The 21,565-nt window shown below is 42.2% G+C and overlaps 1 protein-coding gene across 2 annotated transcripts; it reads right to left on the bottom strand.

The window, feature by feature from the left end:
* Nucleotides 1-1,012: 1,012 nt before the first annotated feature.
* On the bottom strand, nucleotides 1,013-20,711 carry jak2b (Janus kinase 2b). 2 transcript variants are annotated; one of them, XM_027002876.3, is made up of 24 exons: nucleotides 19,984-20,711; nucleotides 14,350-14,596; nucleotides 13,160-13,283; nucleotides 12,615-12,732; nucleotides 10,264-10,409; nucleotides 9,696-9,990; nucleotides 8,510-8,629; nucleotides 7,965-8,122; nucleotides 7,665-7,776; nucleotides 7,205-7,391; nucleotides 6,964-7,088; nucleotides 6,517-6,651; nucleotides 6,267-6,354; nucleotides 5,987-6,114; nucleotides 5,749-5,887; nucleotides 5,179-5,330; nucleotides 4,689-4,839; nucleotides 4,022-4,161; nucleotides 3,314-3,503; nucleotides 2,869-2,993; nucleotides 2,508-2,680; nucleotides 2,238-2,355; nucleotides 1,879-1,992; nucleotides 1,013-1,679 (listed from the first exon to the last, which is right to left on the bottom strand). In XM_027002876.3, the coding sequence occupies exons 2-24, from the start codon at nucleotides 14,552-14,554 to the stop codon at nucleotides 1,545-1,547; spliced, it is 3,378 nt and encodes a 1,125-aa protein (XP_026858677.2). In that variant the 5' UTR covers nucleotides 14,555-14,596; nucleotides 19,984-20,711; the 3' UTR covers nucleotides 1,013-1,544. The 2 variants fall into 2 exon arrangements, with proteins under 2 accessions (XP_026858677.2, XP_081570160.1); XM_081714034.1 differs by lacking the exon at nucleotides 19,984-20,711 and having other exon boundaries at nucleotides 14,290-14,487.
* Between the last annotated feature and the right edge of the window lie 854 nt (nucleotides 20,712-21,565).

Raw genomic sequence — 21,565 nt, 5'->3', positions numbered from 1 at the left:
AAAAGGTGTAGAGGATAAACCATGTAAAGGAAATGCTTGTTTTTCGCAATGACATCAGCGAGTGCTTACCACTGGCCAAATGTTACATTTAATAAGATTGTCAAAAACGCTTCCCAGTACAGATTATTCAAGTTTAAACTTGGATTGGTCAATGTAAAGCAGGACAAACGTCCACTGAAAGCTGACTGGCTAATGGTGGTCATCATTAGGAATCCTTCAACCAGTTTACCCGTAGAAGCAGGATACAAAAAGTCATCTTAATCAGACTAGCGGTTGCTGAGAAAATGATATCTTGCCTATTAACAAAAAGTTGCCGAACTTGGTCAGCTACCTCGGACTCTTGCGGTGTACACAACTTTCAAATCTCATGAAAAAGGATGAAGCTTTCCAGCAGATGAAATAAATAAAGCTCTGCTCTTGTATTATTTACTGACATATTAGAGTCATATTATTGGAAAAATGTCTAAATAATTGAGAGCGTTTTGGACTTTCGCGAATAGTTTAACACTAATTTAATGCAGACAAAAAGGCTAGGACTAGTTTGCAAAAGTAGCTTTTGAACACCCCCCCCCGAATCATTGCAGAAATGAATGAGCAGGGCTTAGAAGAATTCAGAAGAAGCCAATGAGCAATACGAAAAAGAATGTTGCCCCTATGATTTATGACTCAGAAATTAACGGCCAAAGAGTTTTAACACTAAGCGGCACTTTGCACTTTTTTCGCAGGGCAAAAAAAAAAAAAAAAAAAAAAGATTTAAACAGTAAATATGAACACGTCAGATAAAACCAGGGCTCACCCTATTTTAAGTGAACCGCAACCATTTTTGAAAGACAAATCATCCTTTGCACCAAATTACTCATCAAATAGTAATGTGTTCTTAAAGTTTGCTGCTGCAGTTTTATAAACCACCAGCATGTCAGTTTTCTCAAAAACATGGCTCCAAATTATTGCCAAAGCAACGACAAAAAAGTCAAATGTGACATTTACAAAATGACTTTTCCGAGACATTCACCATTATTATATGATTTTAATTAGACACCACCTGCATGACGATGGAAAAGAAAACCTATAAACAATTATATCTCTCTTTAAAGTCTTCATTTGCATTGCACTGCTTTTAAACAGCTCAAATATAACCAGCAGGCCAGTCATATTCTCATTTTTATAAAATTAGAAAATCTTTATATATATTTACATGAAAACACTTAGTAAAAGAATACAGTGCTCACACATTCTTCTATTCACAGTTTTTTCGTTCTTGATGGGGGGGGGGGTTTGGGGGCGGGGGTTCTGGAGGGGTGGATTATGCCAGCACTAGTAGCAAAAGAACAAGTACGACAAGAAGCAAATTAAAGCGTTTTTTAACAAAAGTGACCTTAAGACTCTGGCACAAGTTCAAGGCTTTGAGTCCTCTTATATATATATGATATATGCCTAGATGGCACACTGAAAACCACCAGGGGCCGATAATGCTGGCACTGGCTCATAACCTGGCACCCGCCATCTGAGCGACACTCTCCAGAACGCTGCACAGTGTTCCTCTCTTAAAACGGAGGCACTTGGGTGTATCTGTCTGAGTCGGAACTGTCTCGGAACAGGTCCACGCGCAGCGCGAGCTCCTTGAATGCTGGCCGAAAGCTGGGGTCGTTGTCCCAGCATTCCTGCATTATCTCGTAGATCTAAAACAAAACCAAAAAACAAAATCAGGCACCCAGTAGAGCTGCATTTACTTAGAACTTTTTTCAAAACCGAAACAAACGGTTTAGAAGTGGATGACAATGCCTGGCTGCCTGAGGGAGTGACACACTGTTGACTCTGGAGCACTCATTACTCAGAGTGATTAACTGAAGAGCGTGTTTGTTCTGCAGTGTGCTTTACCTCAGAGGGGCAGCCCACCGGCTGCGGTAAGCGGTTCCCTCGCTTTAGGAGCTCGATGAGATGATAGACTATAGTCTGGCCCTGCTTGTCTCCTCCCATCATGCTCATGAAGACCTAAAACGGAGCCAGGATTGAGATTTTGATTCCTGACGCCCAGCTAGCGGCATGACACCTGCTGTTTCACGTACGGACAGCATGGAGCCACGCGAGACACTCGAGATGGCTTTTTGTTTGATGAGGTCCTTGTTGTTCTCACACAGTATGCTCAGCTTATGAATATGCAATGAGATAAGGAAAGAGAAACCCGCAAGCAAACTGGAGACAAGCAACACACGATCGTGAGCAAACAAGGTACACACCGTAGGGGGACTGCAGAGCTTGTCGCTGTGGGTGAAGAGCTCGTACATGACTACCCCGAAACTCCACACGTCCGACGCCACCGAGAACTTGCTCTCAGTCAGGGACTCTGGGGCATACCTGAAAACCCCACACAGCACACGTCAACACAAGGAAGAACCTGCCCGACGTCTGTGCGCGACCGTGTCAATAAAACCGAAATTACAAAAGGGCAACTTCGGCTCTAAAGGTTAAACTGATGGTAAATGGATCAAATCAGTGAAGGGTGTTACCAGAATATTGGGCTTTCACCAGGCTCCTTGACCTTGTAGTACTCTTTGTCCTGAGGCAAGACCTTGGTCAGGCCAAAGTCTCCGATTTTCACCCGAAATTCACTCTCCACCAAGACGTTTCGAGTGGCTAGATCCCGATGAATGTACCGTCTGTTTGCAAGGTACTCCATTCCCTGTATCAGCAACAATTTTTTGTTTGTTTTTTTAAATAAGACAGACTTTCAGCCTAATAATCTATTAAGAAAATTGGACCCCCCAAAAAACACATGATTAAGATGACTTTTTAAGGAAATAGGCATTTTTACAGAGGAAATAGGCATTTTTAAGGACATGTGAACAAGTGGTCAAGTGGACATCTTGCCTTGCATATCTGAGAGGCGTAATGTACAAGTTTCTTGTTGTCGATCCTGTCTCGGTTCTTGCTGAGGTAATCTCGTAGGCTGCCGTATGGCAGGTACTCCATCACTAGCCGAAGGTTTCGCCGTCCTGTAAGAAAACGAGACCTTTTTGGTTATATTTACAGAGCAATGACAAATCCTTTCTGCTAAAGAAAAACAATGTTATTAAAAGAATAACACACTGCTATGAATATGGGTGAAACGCAAAGAAATGAGAACAGACATTATCCTACTGATGTCAGTGCATACACTTTGGGAGAACGAGAGGGAAAAAAGAAAGGTCAAGAAGCTACTACTCTCTTATGTTTTTGCGACGGGCGCATTATCATGGTTTATCTATTAGAACAGAAGCCACCTGAGACGAATCTGAAGTTCCAAAGTTTGAGGCTCCTCTCCCTGTCCCTTTACCTGCGCCGTAGCACACGCCTTTGTACTTGACGATGTTTTCGTGCTGGAGTGACTTGAGGATCTCAATCTCGCGCTCGAAGTCGCGCAGGTGCTCCGTGGTGCTGTGCTGCAGCTTCTTGACGGCCACCACCTCGCCCGTGTTGTCCTGCAGCGGGTCGTACCGGCACATCTCCACGCTGCCGAAGTTCCCCTGCAGCACACGACACTGCGGATTAGGGTCCACCACTGGTATTGCAACTCACTGCAATGCTACAGGCTTTAGTCCGTAGCAAATAACACCATGGCTGTGATTCGGTCACAGGCACGAGCCGAAGGAGGCAGCACATGACCCGGCGGGATCTATCGCTTTTAGAACAAAATAATAATAAAAAAAACAAAAACAAAAAAACAAACAAACAATCTAACTACGGATCGGATGCATAAAGCTTGTTGTTACTTAGCAACATGATAGTGGGGTGATACAGATTCAGTGTGAAAAAACCTGTGCTGTTGTGACAAATATCAGTATGGTTAGGACACAATTGGACTGTGAGGTCAGAACAAATTGTTGTATAAACCCCATTGAAGAGAGAAGAAATACTGTCAATGGGAACCTTCTATGGTACTTGGCATGACATTGTGGACTAATGTTATCATGAACAATAAACAAAGCATAACAATGGCTTCCTCTGAGTAAAAGGAAGCCATTGTGATACTACCTTGCACTACCTTGCCTAGCTGCTGTAAGAAGATCAGGTGCCTCTCCTCAAACTGCACTGGCTCCTGGTCCTCAAAGGCTCCCGTGCCAAACGCAAGGCCTCCAGCTCTACTGGGCACCAAGTCACTCTCCATCATCATCATCTCATAGTCTGTGGAAATATCCAGATATTCAGTGTACAGCCCCAAACTGAAAAAAATAAAAAGATATTTTATATATATATATATATATATATATATATATATATATATATATATATATATATATATATATATATATATATAAATATATATATATAAAATGTTTATAAGTATAATATATAATAGTTTGCTTTCAGAGGGAACAATGCCAACACCCCAATGTCACAGTAGCCATCCAAAAGTCCAAATGTGACAGTTTAACAGCTATGACAGGAGACCGAGCTGTTCAACACAGGAGAACACAGCTCCTCCACAGTTTGAAGTGTACATTGCTTTGGACTGTCAAATGGAATGGCAATGAAAAGCAGTAGTCTTCCGTTATTAACTGAAACACTGGTGGTGTGCGTGTTTCATCAGGCCAGGGGACCAGCTCTTACTGAACATCGCCCCATCCAAAGAATGGAGTGTACTACTGGCAAGTACAGCTGAGACAAAATATCATAGTGTGTGTGTGCCCTTGTGTGTGGGTGTGACAAACCTGGGCAGCAGAGACTGTTGAGGTCACGGATCACTGCTCTGAAGGATGACCTGAAGGCTGGCTCATAGTCCATGCAACTGTTGATCAGGTTGGCTAGCTCAGTCCATTTGGGCATGGGTAGATGGTGGTGGTCCTCATAGAACAAGTGTTTCTGAACAGAGGTGTTCAAAGGAAAAGATAAAGCCGCAGAATCCAGACGTTAATATAAGAGGGACATGTGAGAATGTTAGACTCGACTTTGCCCTGCTAATTATTTCTGTCTCTGTGGTCCTGCCCCAAAACTCTGAAAGGCGCACACACACACACACACACACACACACACACACACACACACACACACACACACACACACACACACACACACACACGAGAGAGAGAGAGAGAGAGAGAGAGAGCGAGCGAGCGAGCATGAGAGAGAGAGAGGACTGAAAAGAGGGAGGGAGAGAGGGAAATGGACACACGCTCACACTCAGACTCACAACCAGCCCACCTTTGAGCTATCCATGGTGGCAAGAGGCTTCTCCCCTCCACTGCAGATCTCCCAGAGTGTCGTTCCAAAGCTCCACTTGTCTGTAGCGGGGCTGAGATTCTTGGGGTCCATGATGCACTCAGGGGGCACCCACGGGATTCGCTCCACCAAAACTGAAAAGGGAAATGCTGGGGATGAGATCACACCTCCAGGAAGTGAAGACGATCTTAAACAATCCAAGCACTCTCATACACATACTTTTCTAAACCGCAATTAAATTACTATTACATGTTTCAATTAAATCATTCACTGTATATGATCTCAAGAAATTGGACGAAGAACCCACTGGTTGATTGTGCCCTCTACGAGCCTAAGACTGCCAGCACAGCAAGCATTCTATATGATGCTTCAATCTTTGAACAAATGCAGAAAAACCACATTTGTCACACTCAGCAAATGCGTGAATGCTGAGCTTCTTTCCTGCTCGTCCCTCTAGGTGGTTACAGATCTGGGCCTCTGATACGGCCGAGCTCCTGGGTCTTAGACGGAGTGAAGGCATGACAAGGTCAGTATCGGTCGGCGCTCACTCACTCTCTCTGGGCAGCACTGTGATGCTGATGCCTGGGTCACTAAGCTTGATGAAGGGTGGGTTGCCCGTTTTGCGATCCTCCTCGCGGATGAGGAGGACGTTCTTTGCACACACATTCCCATGGGCCAAGTTCTTCTCCTCCTGCAGATGGAATGAGGGGGAGAGACGTGTGAACATCAGCTTTGTCTCCTGGGTTTTTTTAATGGCTGGTGAACATGCCGTGCCGCAGAGAACACTTACGAGGAAGTGCATGGCCCAGGCCAGTTGCTTGGCCACTTCCAGCTTCCACAAGATGTTGACCGAGTTCTTGTTCTTCTTCAAGTAGGTGTCCAGGGAGCCGAACTTCACATACTCCTGCACCATGATGTCTGCAACGGCACGTTACGCACAGTAAAGCGTTGGTGGTGGTTTGGCCCTAGTCCGTGGCAGCAGGGGGATGGGGGAGCAGGGCGAGGTCGAGTGGAGGGCATGGGCTTTAACACAATGTGACAGGCCATGACAAAACAGGAAGCACACTTACTCTCGTCACTGCACACACATATGCCGTAGGTGAGCGTCAGGTGCTTGTGGGAGAGCTGGCTCATCATACTGGCTGCCTCAAAGAAGGACTACCCACAAAAGAAAGAGAGAAGGAACGATAAACACCACTCCTGAGAAAACCCACAGTGCACCTGCCTTAGATCCCTCTGATTTAGTGTCTTCCTGGAAACCAAGTAAACAAGCAACATTCAAACAAAGCACTCTAACAAGAGGTAGGCATCAGTACTCACCTCTGAATAATTCCTGTGTGCATTGTCCAGGACTTTAATGATAACATCTGTCTTGTGCATTTCTCCGTAGTCTCCCAGCTCTTTCCGAACCCCCCTGAAAATCTTGGTAAAAGTACCCTGGCCCTGGTTCTCCCCCTGGGACAGAAAGCTTAGGTTACCAGATATGATCACACCTTGTGTAGACAGTAAAATCATTCAATTAAAATTTAGCTTAATTTTATTATCCATATCAGTCTTCTTTACAAATTATGTTAAAAGCTGAGAATCTATCTATCTAAAAAAGGAAAAAAGAAAAAAAAACATACAGACAACACAGTCAGACCTTTCTACAAGAATTAGTTTTGTGCTAGAACTGAGCGCTAAAATTAGTTTTACATTTGCAACTTTTACAGATGATTACAGGGAGGGGGAGATGAGGACAGCATGAGGCAAAGATAGAATTCTCACAAACTCAAGGTCTTCCTTCCTGATTTTATGGAAAACCATCTGACTAATGTTCTGTCTGTGCAGGGAGGGTGAAAGGGGAACCTCGCAGTCCTTATTGCTTCGACAAACCAGCAGACTCGACTTTTCTGCAACAAGAAAAAAAAACAGAGACAAACTTCAGGCAAAATCTGATGCCCGATAATCTTATGGGCTAACTAACATGGGGGCTAAGGGGCATGGGATGTTTTGGTGCAGTACTGACCTTTGGCCTTGGGAGGACAGCACTTGCTGAACTGAAAAGCTATGCCATCTGATCTGACTGTCTCTTTTTGGTAGCACGCAAGGAGCTCTCGCATGTTTCGGAAGGTCCTCTTAGTCCCACTGAGGACATAATCGCCAGTGTCTGATCTACTTATCAGGCAGTGCTTGTATTCCACCTGCTCATACGTCTGAAAGAAAGGGTTCAGATTAAAGGGGTGTTAAACAGGCAAGCGTGAGATTGATCTACATGGGGTATAAAAAGGACAGAAACTAATTAGGTAATTAGGTAATTACGCTCCATTTCAGTGGAGAGCGAGAGAGAGCGAGAGAGACTGAATACCTATTGCTACTCTGGAATGTTAAAATGCCACACTGATTTTTGTTTTGGGAAACTACAATTAAAGTGTATACAAAGTCAGTTCTGAAGTGTGAAGTTCATTGAGATTGACTGGCAAACGTACCCCAAGAGCAAACGTCAGGAAGTATTTGTTGTAGTCTTTGGGGCTGCAACGGAGCACATAAAGACCTCGCTGGTTTCCAGCCCTGCGTAATTTACTGATGGCAAACTCCATTCTGTACAAAACAGAAAATGAATGGTCAGTTGTGCGTTGCATTTGTTATTTTTAAAACCTATGGACCAAGGTAATAAGCATGATATTTATATCTACTTAAGTGATACTTAATCTTTAGTTAGCTAGCATATGCAATACCCACAACTGAGGCATTTTGTATGAATTGTAAGGCTGGGGTTTAAGGCTTACGATATTGGCCCGTGGCAGAAGTTCTCGATGGCCTCCAGGACTCGAGGTGGCACCACGTCTTTGCAGAGGTAGTGGTGGGCGTCAGCGGTCAACCTGTAGTAGCCATCTATCAGGGAGACGAAGGACAGGGCCTCAGTCTGGGAGGAGAACTCCAGCTCCTGTCACAAAACACACCACACACTGGCCTTCAGCAAGAGCTCTCACCTAACGAAAGGTCAGTGAGGTTAAGAAGCATCATCACAGCATTATGGCATGACTTATAAGCTTTAAAGCAAAAATAGTGATATAGGGCTTACTGTCAATTCTCTTGTTATAATAGACCCAGAGCTACTTTAGGTTCCGTTGCACAAATTCCAGCCAATACTGCTTTTAACCTTTGCTCCAAATGAACACCCCAGCCAAAACTCTAACCACGAATGAAGGCCACTGGACATTAGCCTGATCTCAAGTGATTAATGCCAATAGATCCCCAACAGCTTTTACTGAAGTGTTGGCCCCTTTGGGTGATTTTGGGTGACAGAGTGCAGTCTCTAGGACAAGCCTACCAGAGTTTTGCCATCTTTGGTGTTGATGCAGACGACCCGGCTCTTGTTGACTCCCTCTTTGCTTGCTTGTCTAATGCTGATATCAATGATGTGTGGGAAGTCACAATATGTCTGCAGGTCCTGTGCCAAGAGCACAGAGACATCAGCAGGGAACAGCAAATACTCTTGTCTTGGTTCTGTCATGGATTATGACAGCATGTGATGTAGATGGGTGCCCAGCTCTGGTCCTGGAGGGCCAGAGTCCAGGCCAGTTTGGTGATTTCCATGCTCTAACACATTTACTGAACCTGGTATTTTTAACCGATATGTCGAATCAGCTGTGTTTGAGCAGACAAATCACCAAACAGCCATTGACTCTGGCCCTCTGGGACCAGAGTAGCCCCACCGATATATACTGAACCCCTCAGCTTGTCTAGAAAAATTTGATACATACAATTAATTCATTTTATTTGACCGTTTGCTCAGTCAATACTTTTATGAACTTACATAAGAACAATGCTTGGCTATAGACATTAAGAAATGTTATTAAAGGCATTAAGGGAATGACTTGACTCACTACCCAACTAAACAATGTTAAATCCAAAGGTCATACAGTGAATAAAGAAAAGAAGCACAGATACTATTACTATTGGTCAGAATCTGTTTACATTTAAGCTCAGCAACTCTGAGACAAGGAAACCAAAAACTCTGATCTGTGACAGGGTCTGTGTGGCTGTAGTCTCTGTAGGCAGGCATCTTTACCCATGACAGCTGCAGGCAACATTGTTTTGCTGTGGTAATTGCAAACAAAGCCCATTATGCTAGGTCAGCGACAAATTTAGCCCCTTTTCATGCAACTTATCACCTGGACACCCAACAATGCTATATACACAATTTGGGGAAGGGGAAGTGTGTTTTGATCACAAGCCAGTCACTTTCTTATAGGTGAGAGGTTCTCAGTGCAGTTCTTGGGAACTGCCAGCCTTCCCACATGAGTTATATAGCCCGTGATTACCTATTCCATGAGTGTGAAGAGCTGGAGTCCAATGAAGACCTGATCTGCCTAGGGTTCCCCAAGGTCTGAGAACCTCCAATTTAGTGGGAAGTGACTGGCTTGTAATTGAAGCATGCTTCAGTGAAGTTTGTGGTTGCCAAAGGAGCTCCTGGCTGCATATGGCCACTACAGGCGAGCCAAGGTGGGCCTCACCTCTGGCTGGGCTTCTTTTTGCCTTTCGCGACACCACTGGATGCCCTGGTCAGCAGACACGATGATGGTGACCTGGCCTGCTGAGGCTTCCTTGACCTGAAAGCACTCTGTGTAGAAGCCTGGGTCGAGCGACTCGAGGTTGATCAGGTACTTGAGCTTGAGGTCGCGTGCTGTGGCTCGACACTGGCTGAACTGCTGCACCACCTTCCGGAAGCGGTAGCGGATCCTCTTCCGGGTCACAAAGTGGTAGTCCTGGATCTGAAGGCGCATGTCTTTAGGCAGGAAGGATTTATAACTGCGGGGAGGAAGAATGCAGTGGTCAAGGAGATGACAAAAAGCCACCAATTTAATAATTCTGAAACCATTAAGATGTGGAGACACACAAAGGAAGGACTCTGGCAACGGCCATACAGGATATGGCCATCAGGCCCAACCGTATTGTACAGTAGGGGAAGAAGACGGCTCATACAGAGGAGGGAACGTGCCATTGGGATGTTTAAGTGAGTGCTGCGAGACGCTTGCACCCACCAAACGCCGATGGAGTCAACAGGCTCTTAATGATTCGTACCTTATGGCATTGTAAATATCGAGTGGCGAACGCTGATTCTCCTTGGCGATTCTCATCATGTCCAGGACAGCCATGCCGAGGCACTCTTCTTGGGTTTCGTGACTGTTGGACAGTTTCACCCAGCCATTCACAAAGTCGCTCCGCCACTGCAGGGGAAGTTGACATGAGGAAGAACAAAGGCTTGTTAAGAAATAGTCACCAAACTGCCAGCCAATGTTTGGGGGGGGAAGCCTCAAGAGTCTGTGTAGTGGGCTGAATGACTCAACAAGGTTAACTATGCCTGGCAGGCAGTGCAATAATGTGGCGAGTTACGCGCTGGATTGCGTAAAATGACCCCACAGGCACGCTAACCTTGCTCACCAGAGTTCTGGGTTTCAATTCCAGCCTGGCAAGCTCCCAAATGCTGGTTATATATAAATCAGTGGACAAAGCCAGCATTCTGACACTAGTGTGCTATGCAGAGGCATTTAAAGGCTGATTTGCAGAAAACAGAACATAGGTCATACACATCTGGTCACACTTTTCCTGCTAAATCAATGGGACTTGCTTAGTTAGAGCCTGCTTCCTGGCGTAATCTGGAAGGAATCTTTGGGAGAAAATAACGAAATCAAGCTTTACAAAGGTGACAATCTTTCGACTAAGCTTGCAGGGCTTGTGCTGCCGTGTAAAGTTACTTGACTCGACGGCTTCCTGAATCACTCAGGTGCGGAGAAGATATGCAGCGGATTCCAGCAGGGAGACCTCAGAGCTTGGCTCCGTGGAGCATGGTGACTGATTGGCTCCGGCCCAAGACACGAATACGCTTAATATGGGCAGTTCAAATGGAGTTCAGATCCTGGCGCAGTTTCCATAGGCAAACACCTTTCCATAGGCAAACTCTTGAGGCTACAGTCCCACTTCAGACCTCCTAAACGCCTAAGGAGGCATTTCGTGATCCACCATCATTTCGTATGATTCCCCTTTCTAAAGTTACCAGCTTATCAGAATCTCATTAAATAATATTAGCAGTCATGGGCAATCACAGAGGGCCCATAATTAAGAAATATATCACACACCCAATTTCAGCAAATTGCATCACAAATGACAGAAGCAGCTTTCTCACATGACAAGAAGCTAGAAAACTATTTGCAATGATGAGGTGTAAAAAAATCAAACGAAAAAAAATCAGGAGTAATTAGTCTGTCATAAATGCTGAGCATATGGAATAAAGCATAAATCATCACGCTGGATTTCAAATATGAACACAAACAGGCTACACTCTTTGACAGCAGTCCAGAACTCACTGTACTATCCCATTACAGGACACCAGGACCCTGTGTGCGGTCATAGATATCCTACACTATAATCAAGATTAGTGAGATTTCCAATTCATTTTTTAAGGATTGGCACCATTTCAACACATGCAAACACCTAACAAACCTGGTCACGTAATGGTTAACACTGCGTACCTTACTTATGGTAAACACCACACCAAAATATTGGCAGACGACAAAACAGAGGCTGCAGGCAAATGGCAACCCTCTCATTAGAGTCAGCCAGTATGGGATTTCTTTATTTACCCTTTGTTTTGTAAATAAGGGCCAACATGCATGTCTGCTCAGTTCAAATTAAATTTTTACCAACTCTACAATGTAAACAAAGCTCTCATTTGTTCAAAAGCAATATGCCCAATACTCATCTACAGAAAACACTTTACATAAATCTATCAATACTGAAACAAGTTCAAACCCACAAAATGTACAGTCATTATACTTGGCTAGGTTGTAATGTCTTGTACGCTGCATACTGTAAGATGTGCTCTCATTAATAAGCACTATCCACAACCAGGTACTCCTGGAGAAAAGAAAAACATTTATTTCATTAATTTTTGTCTCACAATTTAGATAAGACGTCTTGCACCCATTACATCATAGCACCACTCATGCAGGAGAGCAGAGGCCAGTCTTGTGCAACTTGCATTCAACTTGCAGTTCTCCTGAACATAGCAGGGGGGAGAGCACCCGGCTTCTTTCTCTGCCATGCAAATATTCACAGTTTGGTGCTGAGGACTTTTACCCTGGAGGCCTGCTGCTCCTCTGCCATTCCTGCCAACGTAATCCTGGCACCTGACAGGCCCGAGGCTCGACCCTTAACCCTGGCTGTGGTGCACGCCACCATGGTGTTGAACTTTTCAGAGTGACTGACGATTCCAAATAAAATCTGCTACGGATGGGGTCTTTTGGTCCTGGCCTTAGCTGACAGCTGGAGAATACATCTGCGGCACTGCCCATTCAAGAATGGTGCACAGTTGCCATTCAAATTTCAGAACAGGCTGGACAAGGTGGTTGTATGTTCTGTGTGACCAGTCTCACCTGGGCAAAAAGATAAGCCATGACGTGGTCGTCAAGGACGGGGCTCTCAGATCCCTTAGTAACGCCACATCTGTATGACCGCGAGGCTCCACAGCTATACCACCCAGGAAAATAGTACCTGTGGGCAGGGCGCAATAGAGCAGGCGCATAAGACATGACCATCACCACGTGTGCATTTTACACTACAGTGAAGCGAGTTGTGAGATTGTGAATGTAAACCAGATGTGAATGTTTCATCTAAAGCAGTTTACAAGGGCACTACCAGCACCATAGCAAAGATACATTTTCCACAAATATTGGCTACTGAAACAACATTAAAAAATGCTAATTACCCTCACCAAATGATAAAAAAAAAAGGAATAGCCACACGAGAAGACACAAAATAAAAAAATTTAAGTGCTTGATTTATTTCCATAACATTATACCCAATATCATGTTGGGCGTTATGTTTTATAAACAAATTAACCATGTTTTTGGGTAAGTACAGTGTGAAGACTTTGTATAGGCTAAAAATGACAGCACTCGCTTCACAGTGCTTTGAATACCTAATTCTGAAAATCAGGCTCTCTTTGGCCGCCTCATCCAAACTGAGGACATGACTGGGCGCCAGCCACACCCGGTCACTTTCTCGATAAAGGCAGAAGAGGCTGAAGTAGGCTGGTGTCACCCCTGATCAGGAGAAGAAAACAGGGTGAAAACAGAGTAAAGAACAGAGACACTTCACTTTCATTACCACACAGACCTGGTGATCACTCAAGCCAGAGAAGGCGAACATTGTTATTCACTGCGTGTTCCAACTTTAACTCTGCAAAACCCAAGCACCGAGTTGACAGTTTGGTCCCCCCCCCCCGGTCCGTAGTCTCTTTAAAACATTGTTTTTGTAAGTGCAAGAAATGTAAGAATAAAAGTTATATATATATATTTATTTATTTATTTTAGTGATATATTTACATTTAGTATTAGTGATATGCCCGTTTTGATCTCAAAGCATATGTTCGTATGGCAGTACAGCCTGTGTGGCACTGCTAAGAGACCTCTCCCCAAAAAAGGAAAAAACTCTGAAAACATCAAATCCTTAAATGAACCCAAACACCAGTCATCAGTGTCTTACCCACTCGATGAATTCCCAGTTCGTGAGCTAAATGTTTATGCTGGTGATCGGTAAATAGAGGTAGACTGACAGGTTTGTCCGATCGTTAAATCATTCAAAAGCTCTCTCAGTGGCACTGTTTTAAGTCTAGAGCCAGATGTTCGACTAGTTGCTTCCCTCCTACCTTGCTGCTTGGAACTACTTACGTTTTTAAATAGTTAACAGTCCCATCAATCCGTGGCAGGGACAAAAAAAAAAAAAAAAAAAGAGCTGTAGGGCAATGCACTCTTTTGGTCCAATTTTTTTATGACACAAATGTTTTATGAACTGCATTGTTCCCAAATTATAAGGACTCCTGTAATCAATCATAATGGGAGGATCTCCAGAATTCACGTTACTCAGGAGAAATGTTCTATGATTACCGACATACCTCCATTCATTTTGTTTCTCTCAGGTGAAGGTTATAATCAACAAAGCTCTTAAACACTGATATCAGCTCTTGGCTGACAACTAATGGTTAACATTCTCAGCATAATAAGAAATCAGCCTGATCAACTGATCAGCCTGATCAACTGAACCCTTTACCTTAGTTGTCGCTGCTTTACTCCCCATTTCCCTTTGCTTTGGAAACCGGTGATGACTCACCACACTGCATGGCTGCTTCGATGGCCAGCTGCTCAGTGACATACTCCCCCGGTGGGTAATACAGGGAGGAGCTGTCCTCCTTGCTCTGGATGCTGTGGTAGAGGTGAACCTTCAGAGCGGAGGCAGGCGGCTTCAGGACTTGCTCCTGCCGGTGGACGTCACCGTTCTGTTGTGGTGAGGGGCATGTGGCCAAATCCATGTCCATCAGAGTCACGCACGTAGCCTTGGGTGAAGGAGCAACATTCACCTGGGGACAGCACAGGGGGCAGAGGGTCTAGGAGTTCATTCGCAGCAAATGTGCACTTTTGTAAGCCTGGAAACAGGAAGGTGTCAAACAGCATCCCACTGATGCATTTTATTTCCATCACACTTTGGCGTGACCTATTATTTTAGGTTTCAGTTTTGCTTGCAGGTCACAGGGCATAAATTATTAAAAGAGCAACACAGATATCTGGCTAGAAGGTTACTGAAGGAAAAAAAAAAGAAGAAAAAACAGATCTACAATACTGATAGATTATGAATATAATGACATACTTTGGAAGAAACACATTCCAAAGCCCACAGTTTTTGTGAAGCTCTGTATGGATATAGCTGCTAAGACCTTGAACCCATTTACAACTGGTCATTTCATGCATCTTAAGTATCAGAATTATATCCGAACAGGGATTACCCATATGAGAATACAAAAGTAAAAGCGTCAAAAACATAAAACCAATCGCTGAAAACACTTCAGGTGAGACACAGTAGAACCAGGGATATAAAATCAAAGTGTAAGGAAAGTGAATGATGGTGCATCTGTAGCACTTCATCATTTCATGCGTCTTGTGCTTGGATTGTACCCTGACAAGATTTCAACCACAAGTATTTAGATCACATAGTCAAATGGTTAACCAGGTTGAAATTCAATGGCTATTTAGCACAAAAACACAGAACAAACCGAAACAACAACAGAAAAAAATCCCTCTGAACACACTTCCTTCCTTTTTCTTCAGAGTTCCCTTTTCTTGTTGCGCTTCACACAAATAATGACGGCTACTATGAAAATTTGGATTTGCGCAATGTTATTAATTCTCCTCATGTTGGACGAGGACACAAAGTTTTGAATTTTTACCTTGGGGTCTTTCCTCTACAGTTTCATTTTAATGGGAAGTAAGGGATTTTAGTTTTCAAATGTGGCCAATGTTAAATTGAAAAGCATGATAATTTTAAGCACTATTACAAACTTGATTTTTAAACACTGGAAAATGGCACACTGGCATGTTGATAGTGGGACTGTACCTAATCACTAAACCTGAGAGCCAGACTTCAAAAAGAACAAATATTTTGCTATTTAACTGCCAAGAGTCAATAGCAACTTTTAAATGCGTGAGAATGATTCAAAAAGCTCTCATGGATTCCTTTCCTTGGTACCATATACATATGTGCTCTCTCAGATTTTCCCTTCTCTCATGTGCATTTGTCTTGTTCTTCTACAAAACAGCATGTACCCTCTCGTACATGCTGTTCATGCACAAACTTGCTGCTCTTTCGTTTGTGGAGTCTGCGGGACCTCCTCGCTCGTGAAACGTGCTCTTGGATTTTCATCGCTACAACACTGCCAAATGCCAGCCAATCAGACAGGGTTAAAGACTTTGACCAATGAAATTGTTAATGATGCTCCCCAACATTCCCATCAGTTGGAAAAACTCACATGTACCATCTTGCTTGCACATGCAAACTTCTCAAACAAGAGATCTGCAAGCGTATCTGAAAGCATGAGTGCTGTTTTGTAGGACAAAAAGTGACTGCATATATTATATAAACAGGAACATATACAGCATACCAATTTGCAGATACTTTGTTAATTCACCCACTACAGAGGTGACCCCCTGTACTAACTTGCATCATTCAGCAGTACTTTTACCTTTTCAAACAAAACAACTAGACAAGGCTACCTTTACCAGACCACTTACACTCAACTGTCAACAGTACATCTGAAATGCTTGCAAATTTTAAGGGAAGCGGAGAATTTGTTCTGTTCTTACTGCTGAGAACAATGTCTGGGTTTCTTGAGGCCTGCTATCTTGGAAGATCAATTGCTGCACTGAGCGTCAAAATGTTAGTACTCTAGTACTCTTTGTAATCTTTGCAGTTGTTCGTTACAGCCACAGATAACTATAAGCCTGAGTGTTTAATGATATGCATTATGCACATTCAGGAATGGGGCCTAACAACACTAACCTTAAGAAAATTAGATGCTTATAAATCCCCCCCTCCCCCCCAAGCACTTGACTGCAGTGTTAGAGAAATCATTGATGTTGAAATATTACCAGTGTAACTAATATATATAATAACAGTAACTGACATTTCTTATTGCATGGCTATTGACTTGTAATTAGCAAGCCTGTTGGTTTGCTAATAGCAGTTTGTGATTATAACTCCTGAGCATCATAAATCACACTGGGCAAAACAGAACATGCTAGATTAAAAACTAGCCTACAGCATTCTCATCCCCAATAATGTCATCACAGACATCTCACATTACAAGCCAGCAACTCTGAATGTTAATCTAACTATTTACAACAAAGCCACTAGCTAACAATAGTGAAAATAATCAATCACAAATCTATTCCACTTGTATAACTAAAAGGGTAGCAATGATCACTCTTCCCAAGCAACAAGATGTTACCATCAACAAGATGTTACCATATTACCATCTTCAGTAGCTAACCTAGCCTTTCAACAAAGATCAAAGTCAATGATCAAAAATGTTTGATGGCTTGTAAACAAATGCATTCAGTCCATGTATATTACCAATGTCCTTTGTCACACTCACAGCTAGACTGAAATGTGATTAGAAAGCTACCTAGCAATCTAATCACAGAACACGCATTTATGCAAGGGAATGGCATAACAGTTGAGATAAATATGGCCACCAGCCATGTTGCTATAAGTTTATTCATGCCACATTCTCAAAGGCCTTCACTGAACTTCAGTGAAAAGCAAAGATACACAACCACACAAAACAACTTTAGCTCAACCTACCTCCTGTCTCTCCAACTAAATCATACAGTGACAGAGGTGGGCTCACTTGTGAACAATGAAAGAGTCCATCACCGATTGCTCTGGGTAGCCAAAGATGGCTGGACTGAACTGTGGAGGACACCTCACACATGCAAACTTCAACAATGGAACTTCATCAGTCAGTCAGTCAATGAGTAAAAATGCCTCTTCTAGGATGGCTCAGTAGGTGGTCCAGCAATAACATGCAGCTACACATACGGGTGGCTTCTGAGATGGTTCATAAAAGCCAGCACTCCTGTACTTTTAGAACTTTTTTGTGACCACACATCCCTCATCAGTGAGAACACACCTCCAAGCCTTAGTCACGAACTCCTGACACCACCCGAGAACCTGGAGATCAATGCTCTCCACCAACAAAAACATTCATATGGTCTGTCGGGGTGAAGATGAAACAATCCTCTATGTAAGAAATACTAAAGACTGCTGATGGGTATATGTTTATAATATGAAACAAAATATGCCATTTAGAAAAGTATGAAAGCAAGAGAATGAACAAAAGGCCTTGAGGATGTGCCACTACAGTGCACAAAACATGAAGTGAATAAGAAACATCAAAGCAACAAGGGGGGTGGTGGATAAATAAATTATTCCATTAGAGATTAGCTCTGCCAAATGTTCAGTCCAGGTATATTACATGATAACTGGGTCAAAGTAAACCAAAACACTCTAAACTTCAACTGTACTTAAGCAAACGCAAAACCTCTAGCAAATAGAAGTTATTATAGAAGGTTCTAAATGAAAGCTGTCCACCCAGGCAGGCTATCAGCTCAAATTAGCAAGCATTAATGACCAACTCACTTTGTCAATGAGGCCTTTCTTGCAACAGCAAACTCAGTGACAAATGACGAAAACAAACAAACCCATATCTCTCACACAAAGAGGCTTGTAGTGTTCATAATTATACCAATATCATACGAGAATATTACAATATTGAAAGTTGCAATGTTCTTTATTTGATGCAGCAGAATTATACTATCCTCAAATCTGCAATATGATGGGCTAAATCAACAAAATTATTTTAAACTTCAAACTGTAAATACTTGCAAAAAATACTGAAAAGCTAAACATCAAGCACTGACTTCAGAAGCACACTATTTTAATTTTAAATTGTGCCATGTACATTTAAAATTGTGCCTTAAATTCTTCTTTACTTCTTTTTTATTCGTCCATTCATAATACAACCTGAGTGATGCAAGCATTAAAACATGCTCCTGTCACTGTCCCAGAGCTGCATGATTCCTCCTTCCTGAGCCTCCTGACCTGACGCAAACTCATATAACCCCTTTACATCTGTCATTGTTGTGAATATGTATGTGCAAATTGGCAGACCGATCCCAAATGGACACAAACTACTCCCTAATTTACTGTCTACATGAAAACGTCTCGGTGAGTGATTTGTTTAGGAATTCTACTATCTAGTGTCGACCCAAAAAAGGCTTCCCTTTTAAGTCAGTACCCTTTCTTCCTTTTAACTAGGGAGTTTTTCCTTGCTATTGTAGAATAAAAATAAAATAATAAACATCCAAAAGTCAGACAAATAAAAAGGCACCGCTACAACTTTACCATGCAGGAAATCAATGAAGAATATTCTGATTTGCGACTCTTCGTTCCGTTATACACACACACAACTCTCTCTCACTCTGCCATATATATAAAATATATATGTATTTAATACATTTATGAAAGGCAGACGACGACACGAAACTTAAGACGGGGAAGTGTGCTGGAATATTTACTGCAGAAGCACACAAACAGGCCTAGTTTTAGTTGATTATCTCAGTAAGAATAAAGACAAACTGACAAAACAAGCTGTCAGTTATAGGATCATTTTGATACAAAATCTAAAACAAAACTCGGGATATCAATGACAAATTACAGGCGCTAATACATCTCAAAGCTGACCATTCAGGCCACATGAGGGACACGCCTCACTTCCGGTTGGAGATATTTTCTAAACAACTGACCTATAATTCTTTGTGCATATATTTTTTTGTTAGCTATATAAACGAGGTATCACTACTAACGTTACCTTCATGATATGGATAAAAGAGTGCAAAATTAAACACATGCTAAACTGAATTATCGAATAGTCTCCGAATGCAGAAACTGACAGAACTGAAGGCCAGTGTCATGTGAAGTTCACATGGACAACTAACTTACAAGATATTTACAGCTAGCAAGCAAGTTTAGTCAAAGTTGTTATTTGCATGATTTTACTCGGTAGCTGTCTATTTAAACAGACGGCAATATGTAAAACAAGCTAGCTGAAATAATTAGACAGCAATTTAACATCATGACAAATGTTATCCATGCATCTCACCGCAAATTTATATTTTGCCATGAATGTTTACTGCTCAGCTGATAGCTGTAATCTTTAATATCAATGCTAGCTAGGTTAGCTGGCTATATAATTAACGTTAGCAATCTACATTCAAATATGTGGTATTACATTTGACATGCCTTGTTGGTTCATAGTTACGCCATCTAGCAAAATTATTAACTTTGGAAACAACAATAAAGTGTTGAAACGTAAAAAGGCGACATCCAACTTTAAGAGAACTGCAAACTTACTCGGTTGCTTGCTGTCGCTAAGATAGCTAGCCAGCTAGCAAGGCTAGCCAATTTGCTTGCTGGCCAACTCACTTTAACTTGAAAATCCCAACTGAACGATCCACTTAATCCATATCGCTGATCTTCCGGAGTCCAAATATGTTCGCATTTGCCGTTTTCGTATCATCTGAGTTTACCGCGAGACAGGCTAGAAAAAATAATCTAGCTAACGTTACCCGTTTGCTAGCTAGCTAGCTATCTAGCTAACTAGTCAATCTTGACATTCACATCTGGCAACAATGTTTATTGGCCAGATTTTAGGTTAATCAAACATGACAGAAAGGATAATAGTTATAGCCAAACATAGATACATGACCGATAATACGAACACATCGAGCTTGCGAACTGAATAACATTAATACTATGCTAGCTAGCTAGCCACAGAAGAAAACCACTCGTCAAACGAAGTGACAACTAGCTAGCCAGTTAGTTCACTGACTTTGTCAAAAAAAACAATTCCTAACTCAGTCAACGTTTTGACCTTATAGTAAATTACGAATGTGCCTGACGAAATTTCACCTAAGATGTTATTGCCTATAGTAGGAGAGAAAATTAGACAAGAACAGTAATATTTTCTAACACGCAATCTTAATTATTCCCTGCCCGCTTCGGTTGCTGGCTATGCAGGTAAATGCACCAGCACTGGCGCTTAAAACTGACACATGACGGTGTTTCAATACGGATCATCGGTTCTATGTGGGCTCGGCAAGCAAAATTGACAAAATTTGATTTACAGACTATGCTACCACCTGTCGGCTATACATAATATTTGTTATAGCCTGCTGAATGCAGTAACACATGGCTCCTGATATTTGCATGACACGGTACTATAGTAATAACGAGATATGCACCTTTTTTCTATAAAACGTGTGGTCTGTGGGGCATGCCATTAAATAAAGTGCGATATTTCAGTTGTAGTATCTAGACAATAAAGTGTTTTTAAACTAGATCAAAATAATTACATTTGATAACATTAAGTTCTTCTGGAAGATGATTGCACGTCACGCTGTTTCATGGTGTTTAATTTGAATTCTGATCCGTAAATATATATATAAATATATATTTTAGATATTTAAAAGACTGCAAGCCAGTATAGACGCTTTTGAAGTGGAGTAATGTGCTCTTTGTCCTGGAAACTCTTGTGGGGGCCTTCTGAATAAACTGTAGATGTTGAATTAACTTGAATTCCAGTTAAAAGACAGCGAGACATAAAATTTCTCTAGGTCTTTTTGGACATTAAATCTTTCTAACTTGTTTTTCAGTTGACTGAAGGCTATGTTGGTGATTGTTTTGACATGGTTAGAGAATGTGAGAACCACACAGAAACACTACAACACAGATTTCTGACAACATTAATACCTTTTAGATTCCTAGATTCAAGACGTACACTAATTTTGGGGTGTTCCTCTTTGCAACCAGATACCATAACCTATGATTTGTATAATTTAACTGAAAATTTTTTGTCACATACAATTATTTTTCTCCAACCATACACAGAGTGCATCTATTGTAATCATCGGATGAGAGAGCCAAGAATATATTT

Source organism: Electrophorus electricus, chromosome 5 (genome assembly GCF_041902795.1).
Source record: "Electrophorus electricus isolate QZ-2024a chromosome 5, ASM4190279v1, whole genome shotgun sequence".
In the NCBI taxonomy this organism is placed as follows: domain Eukaryota; kingdom Metazoa; phylum Chordata; class Actinopteri; order Gymnotiformes; family Gymnotidae; genus Electrophorus; species Electrophorus electricus.
The sequence above is the reverse complement of the archived record's forward strand: the minus strand, read 5'-3'. Positions and strand labels throughout refer to the sequence as shown.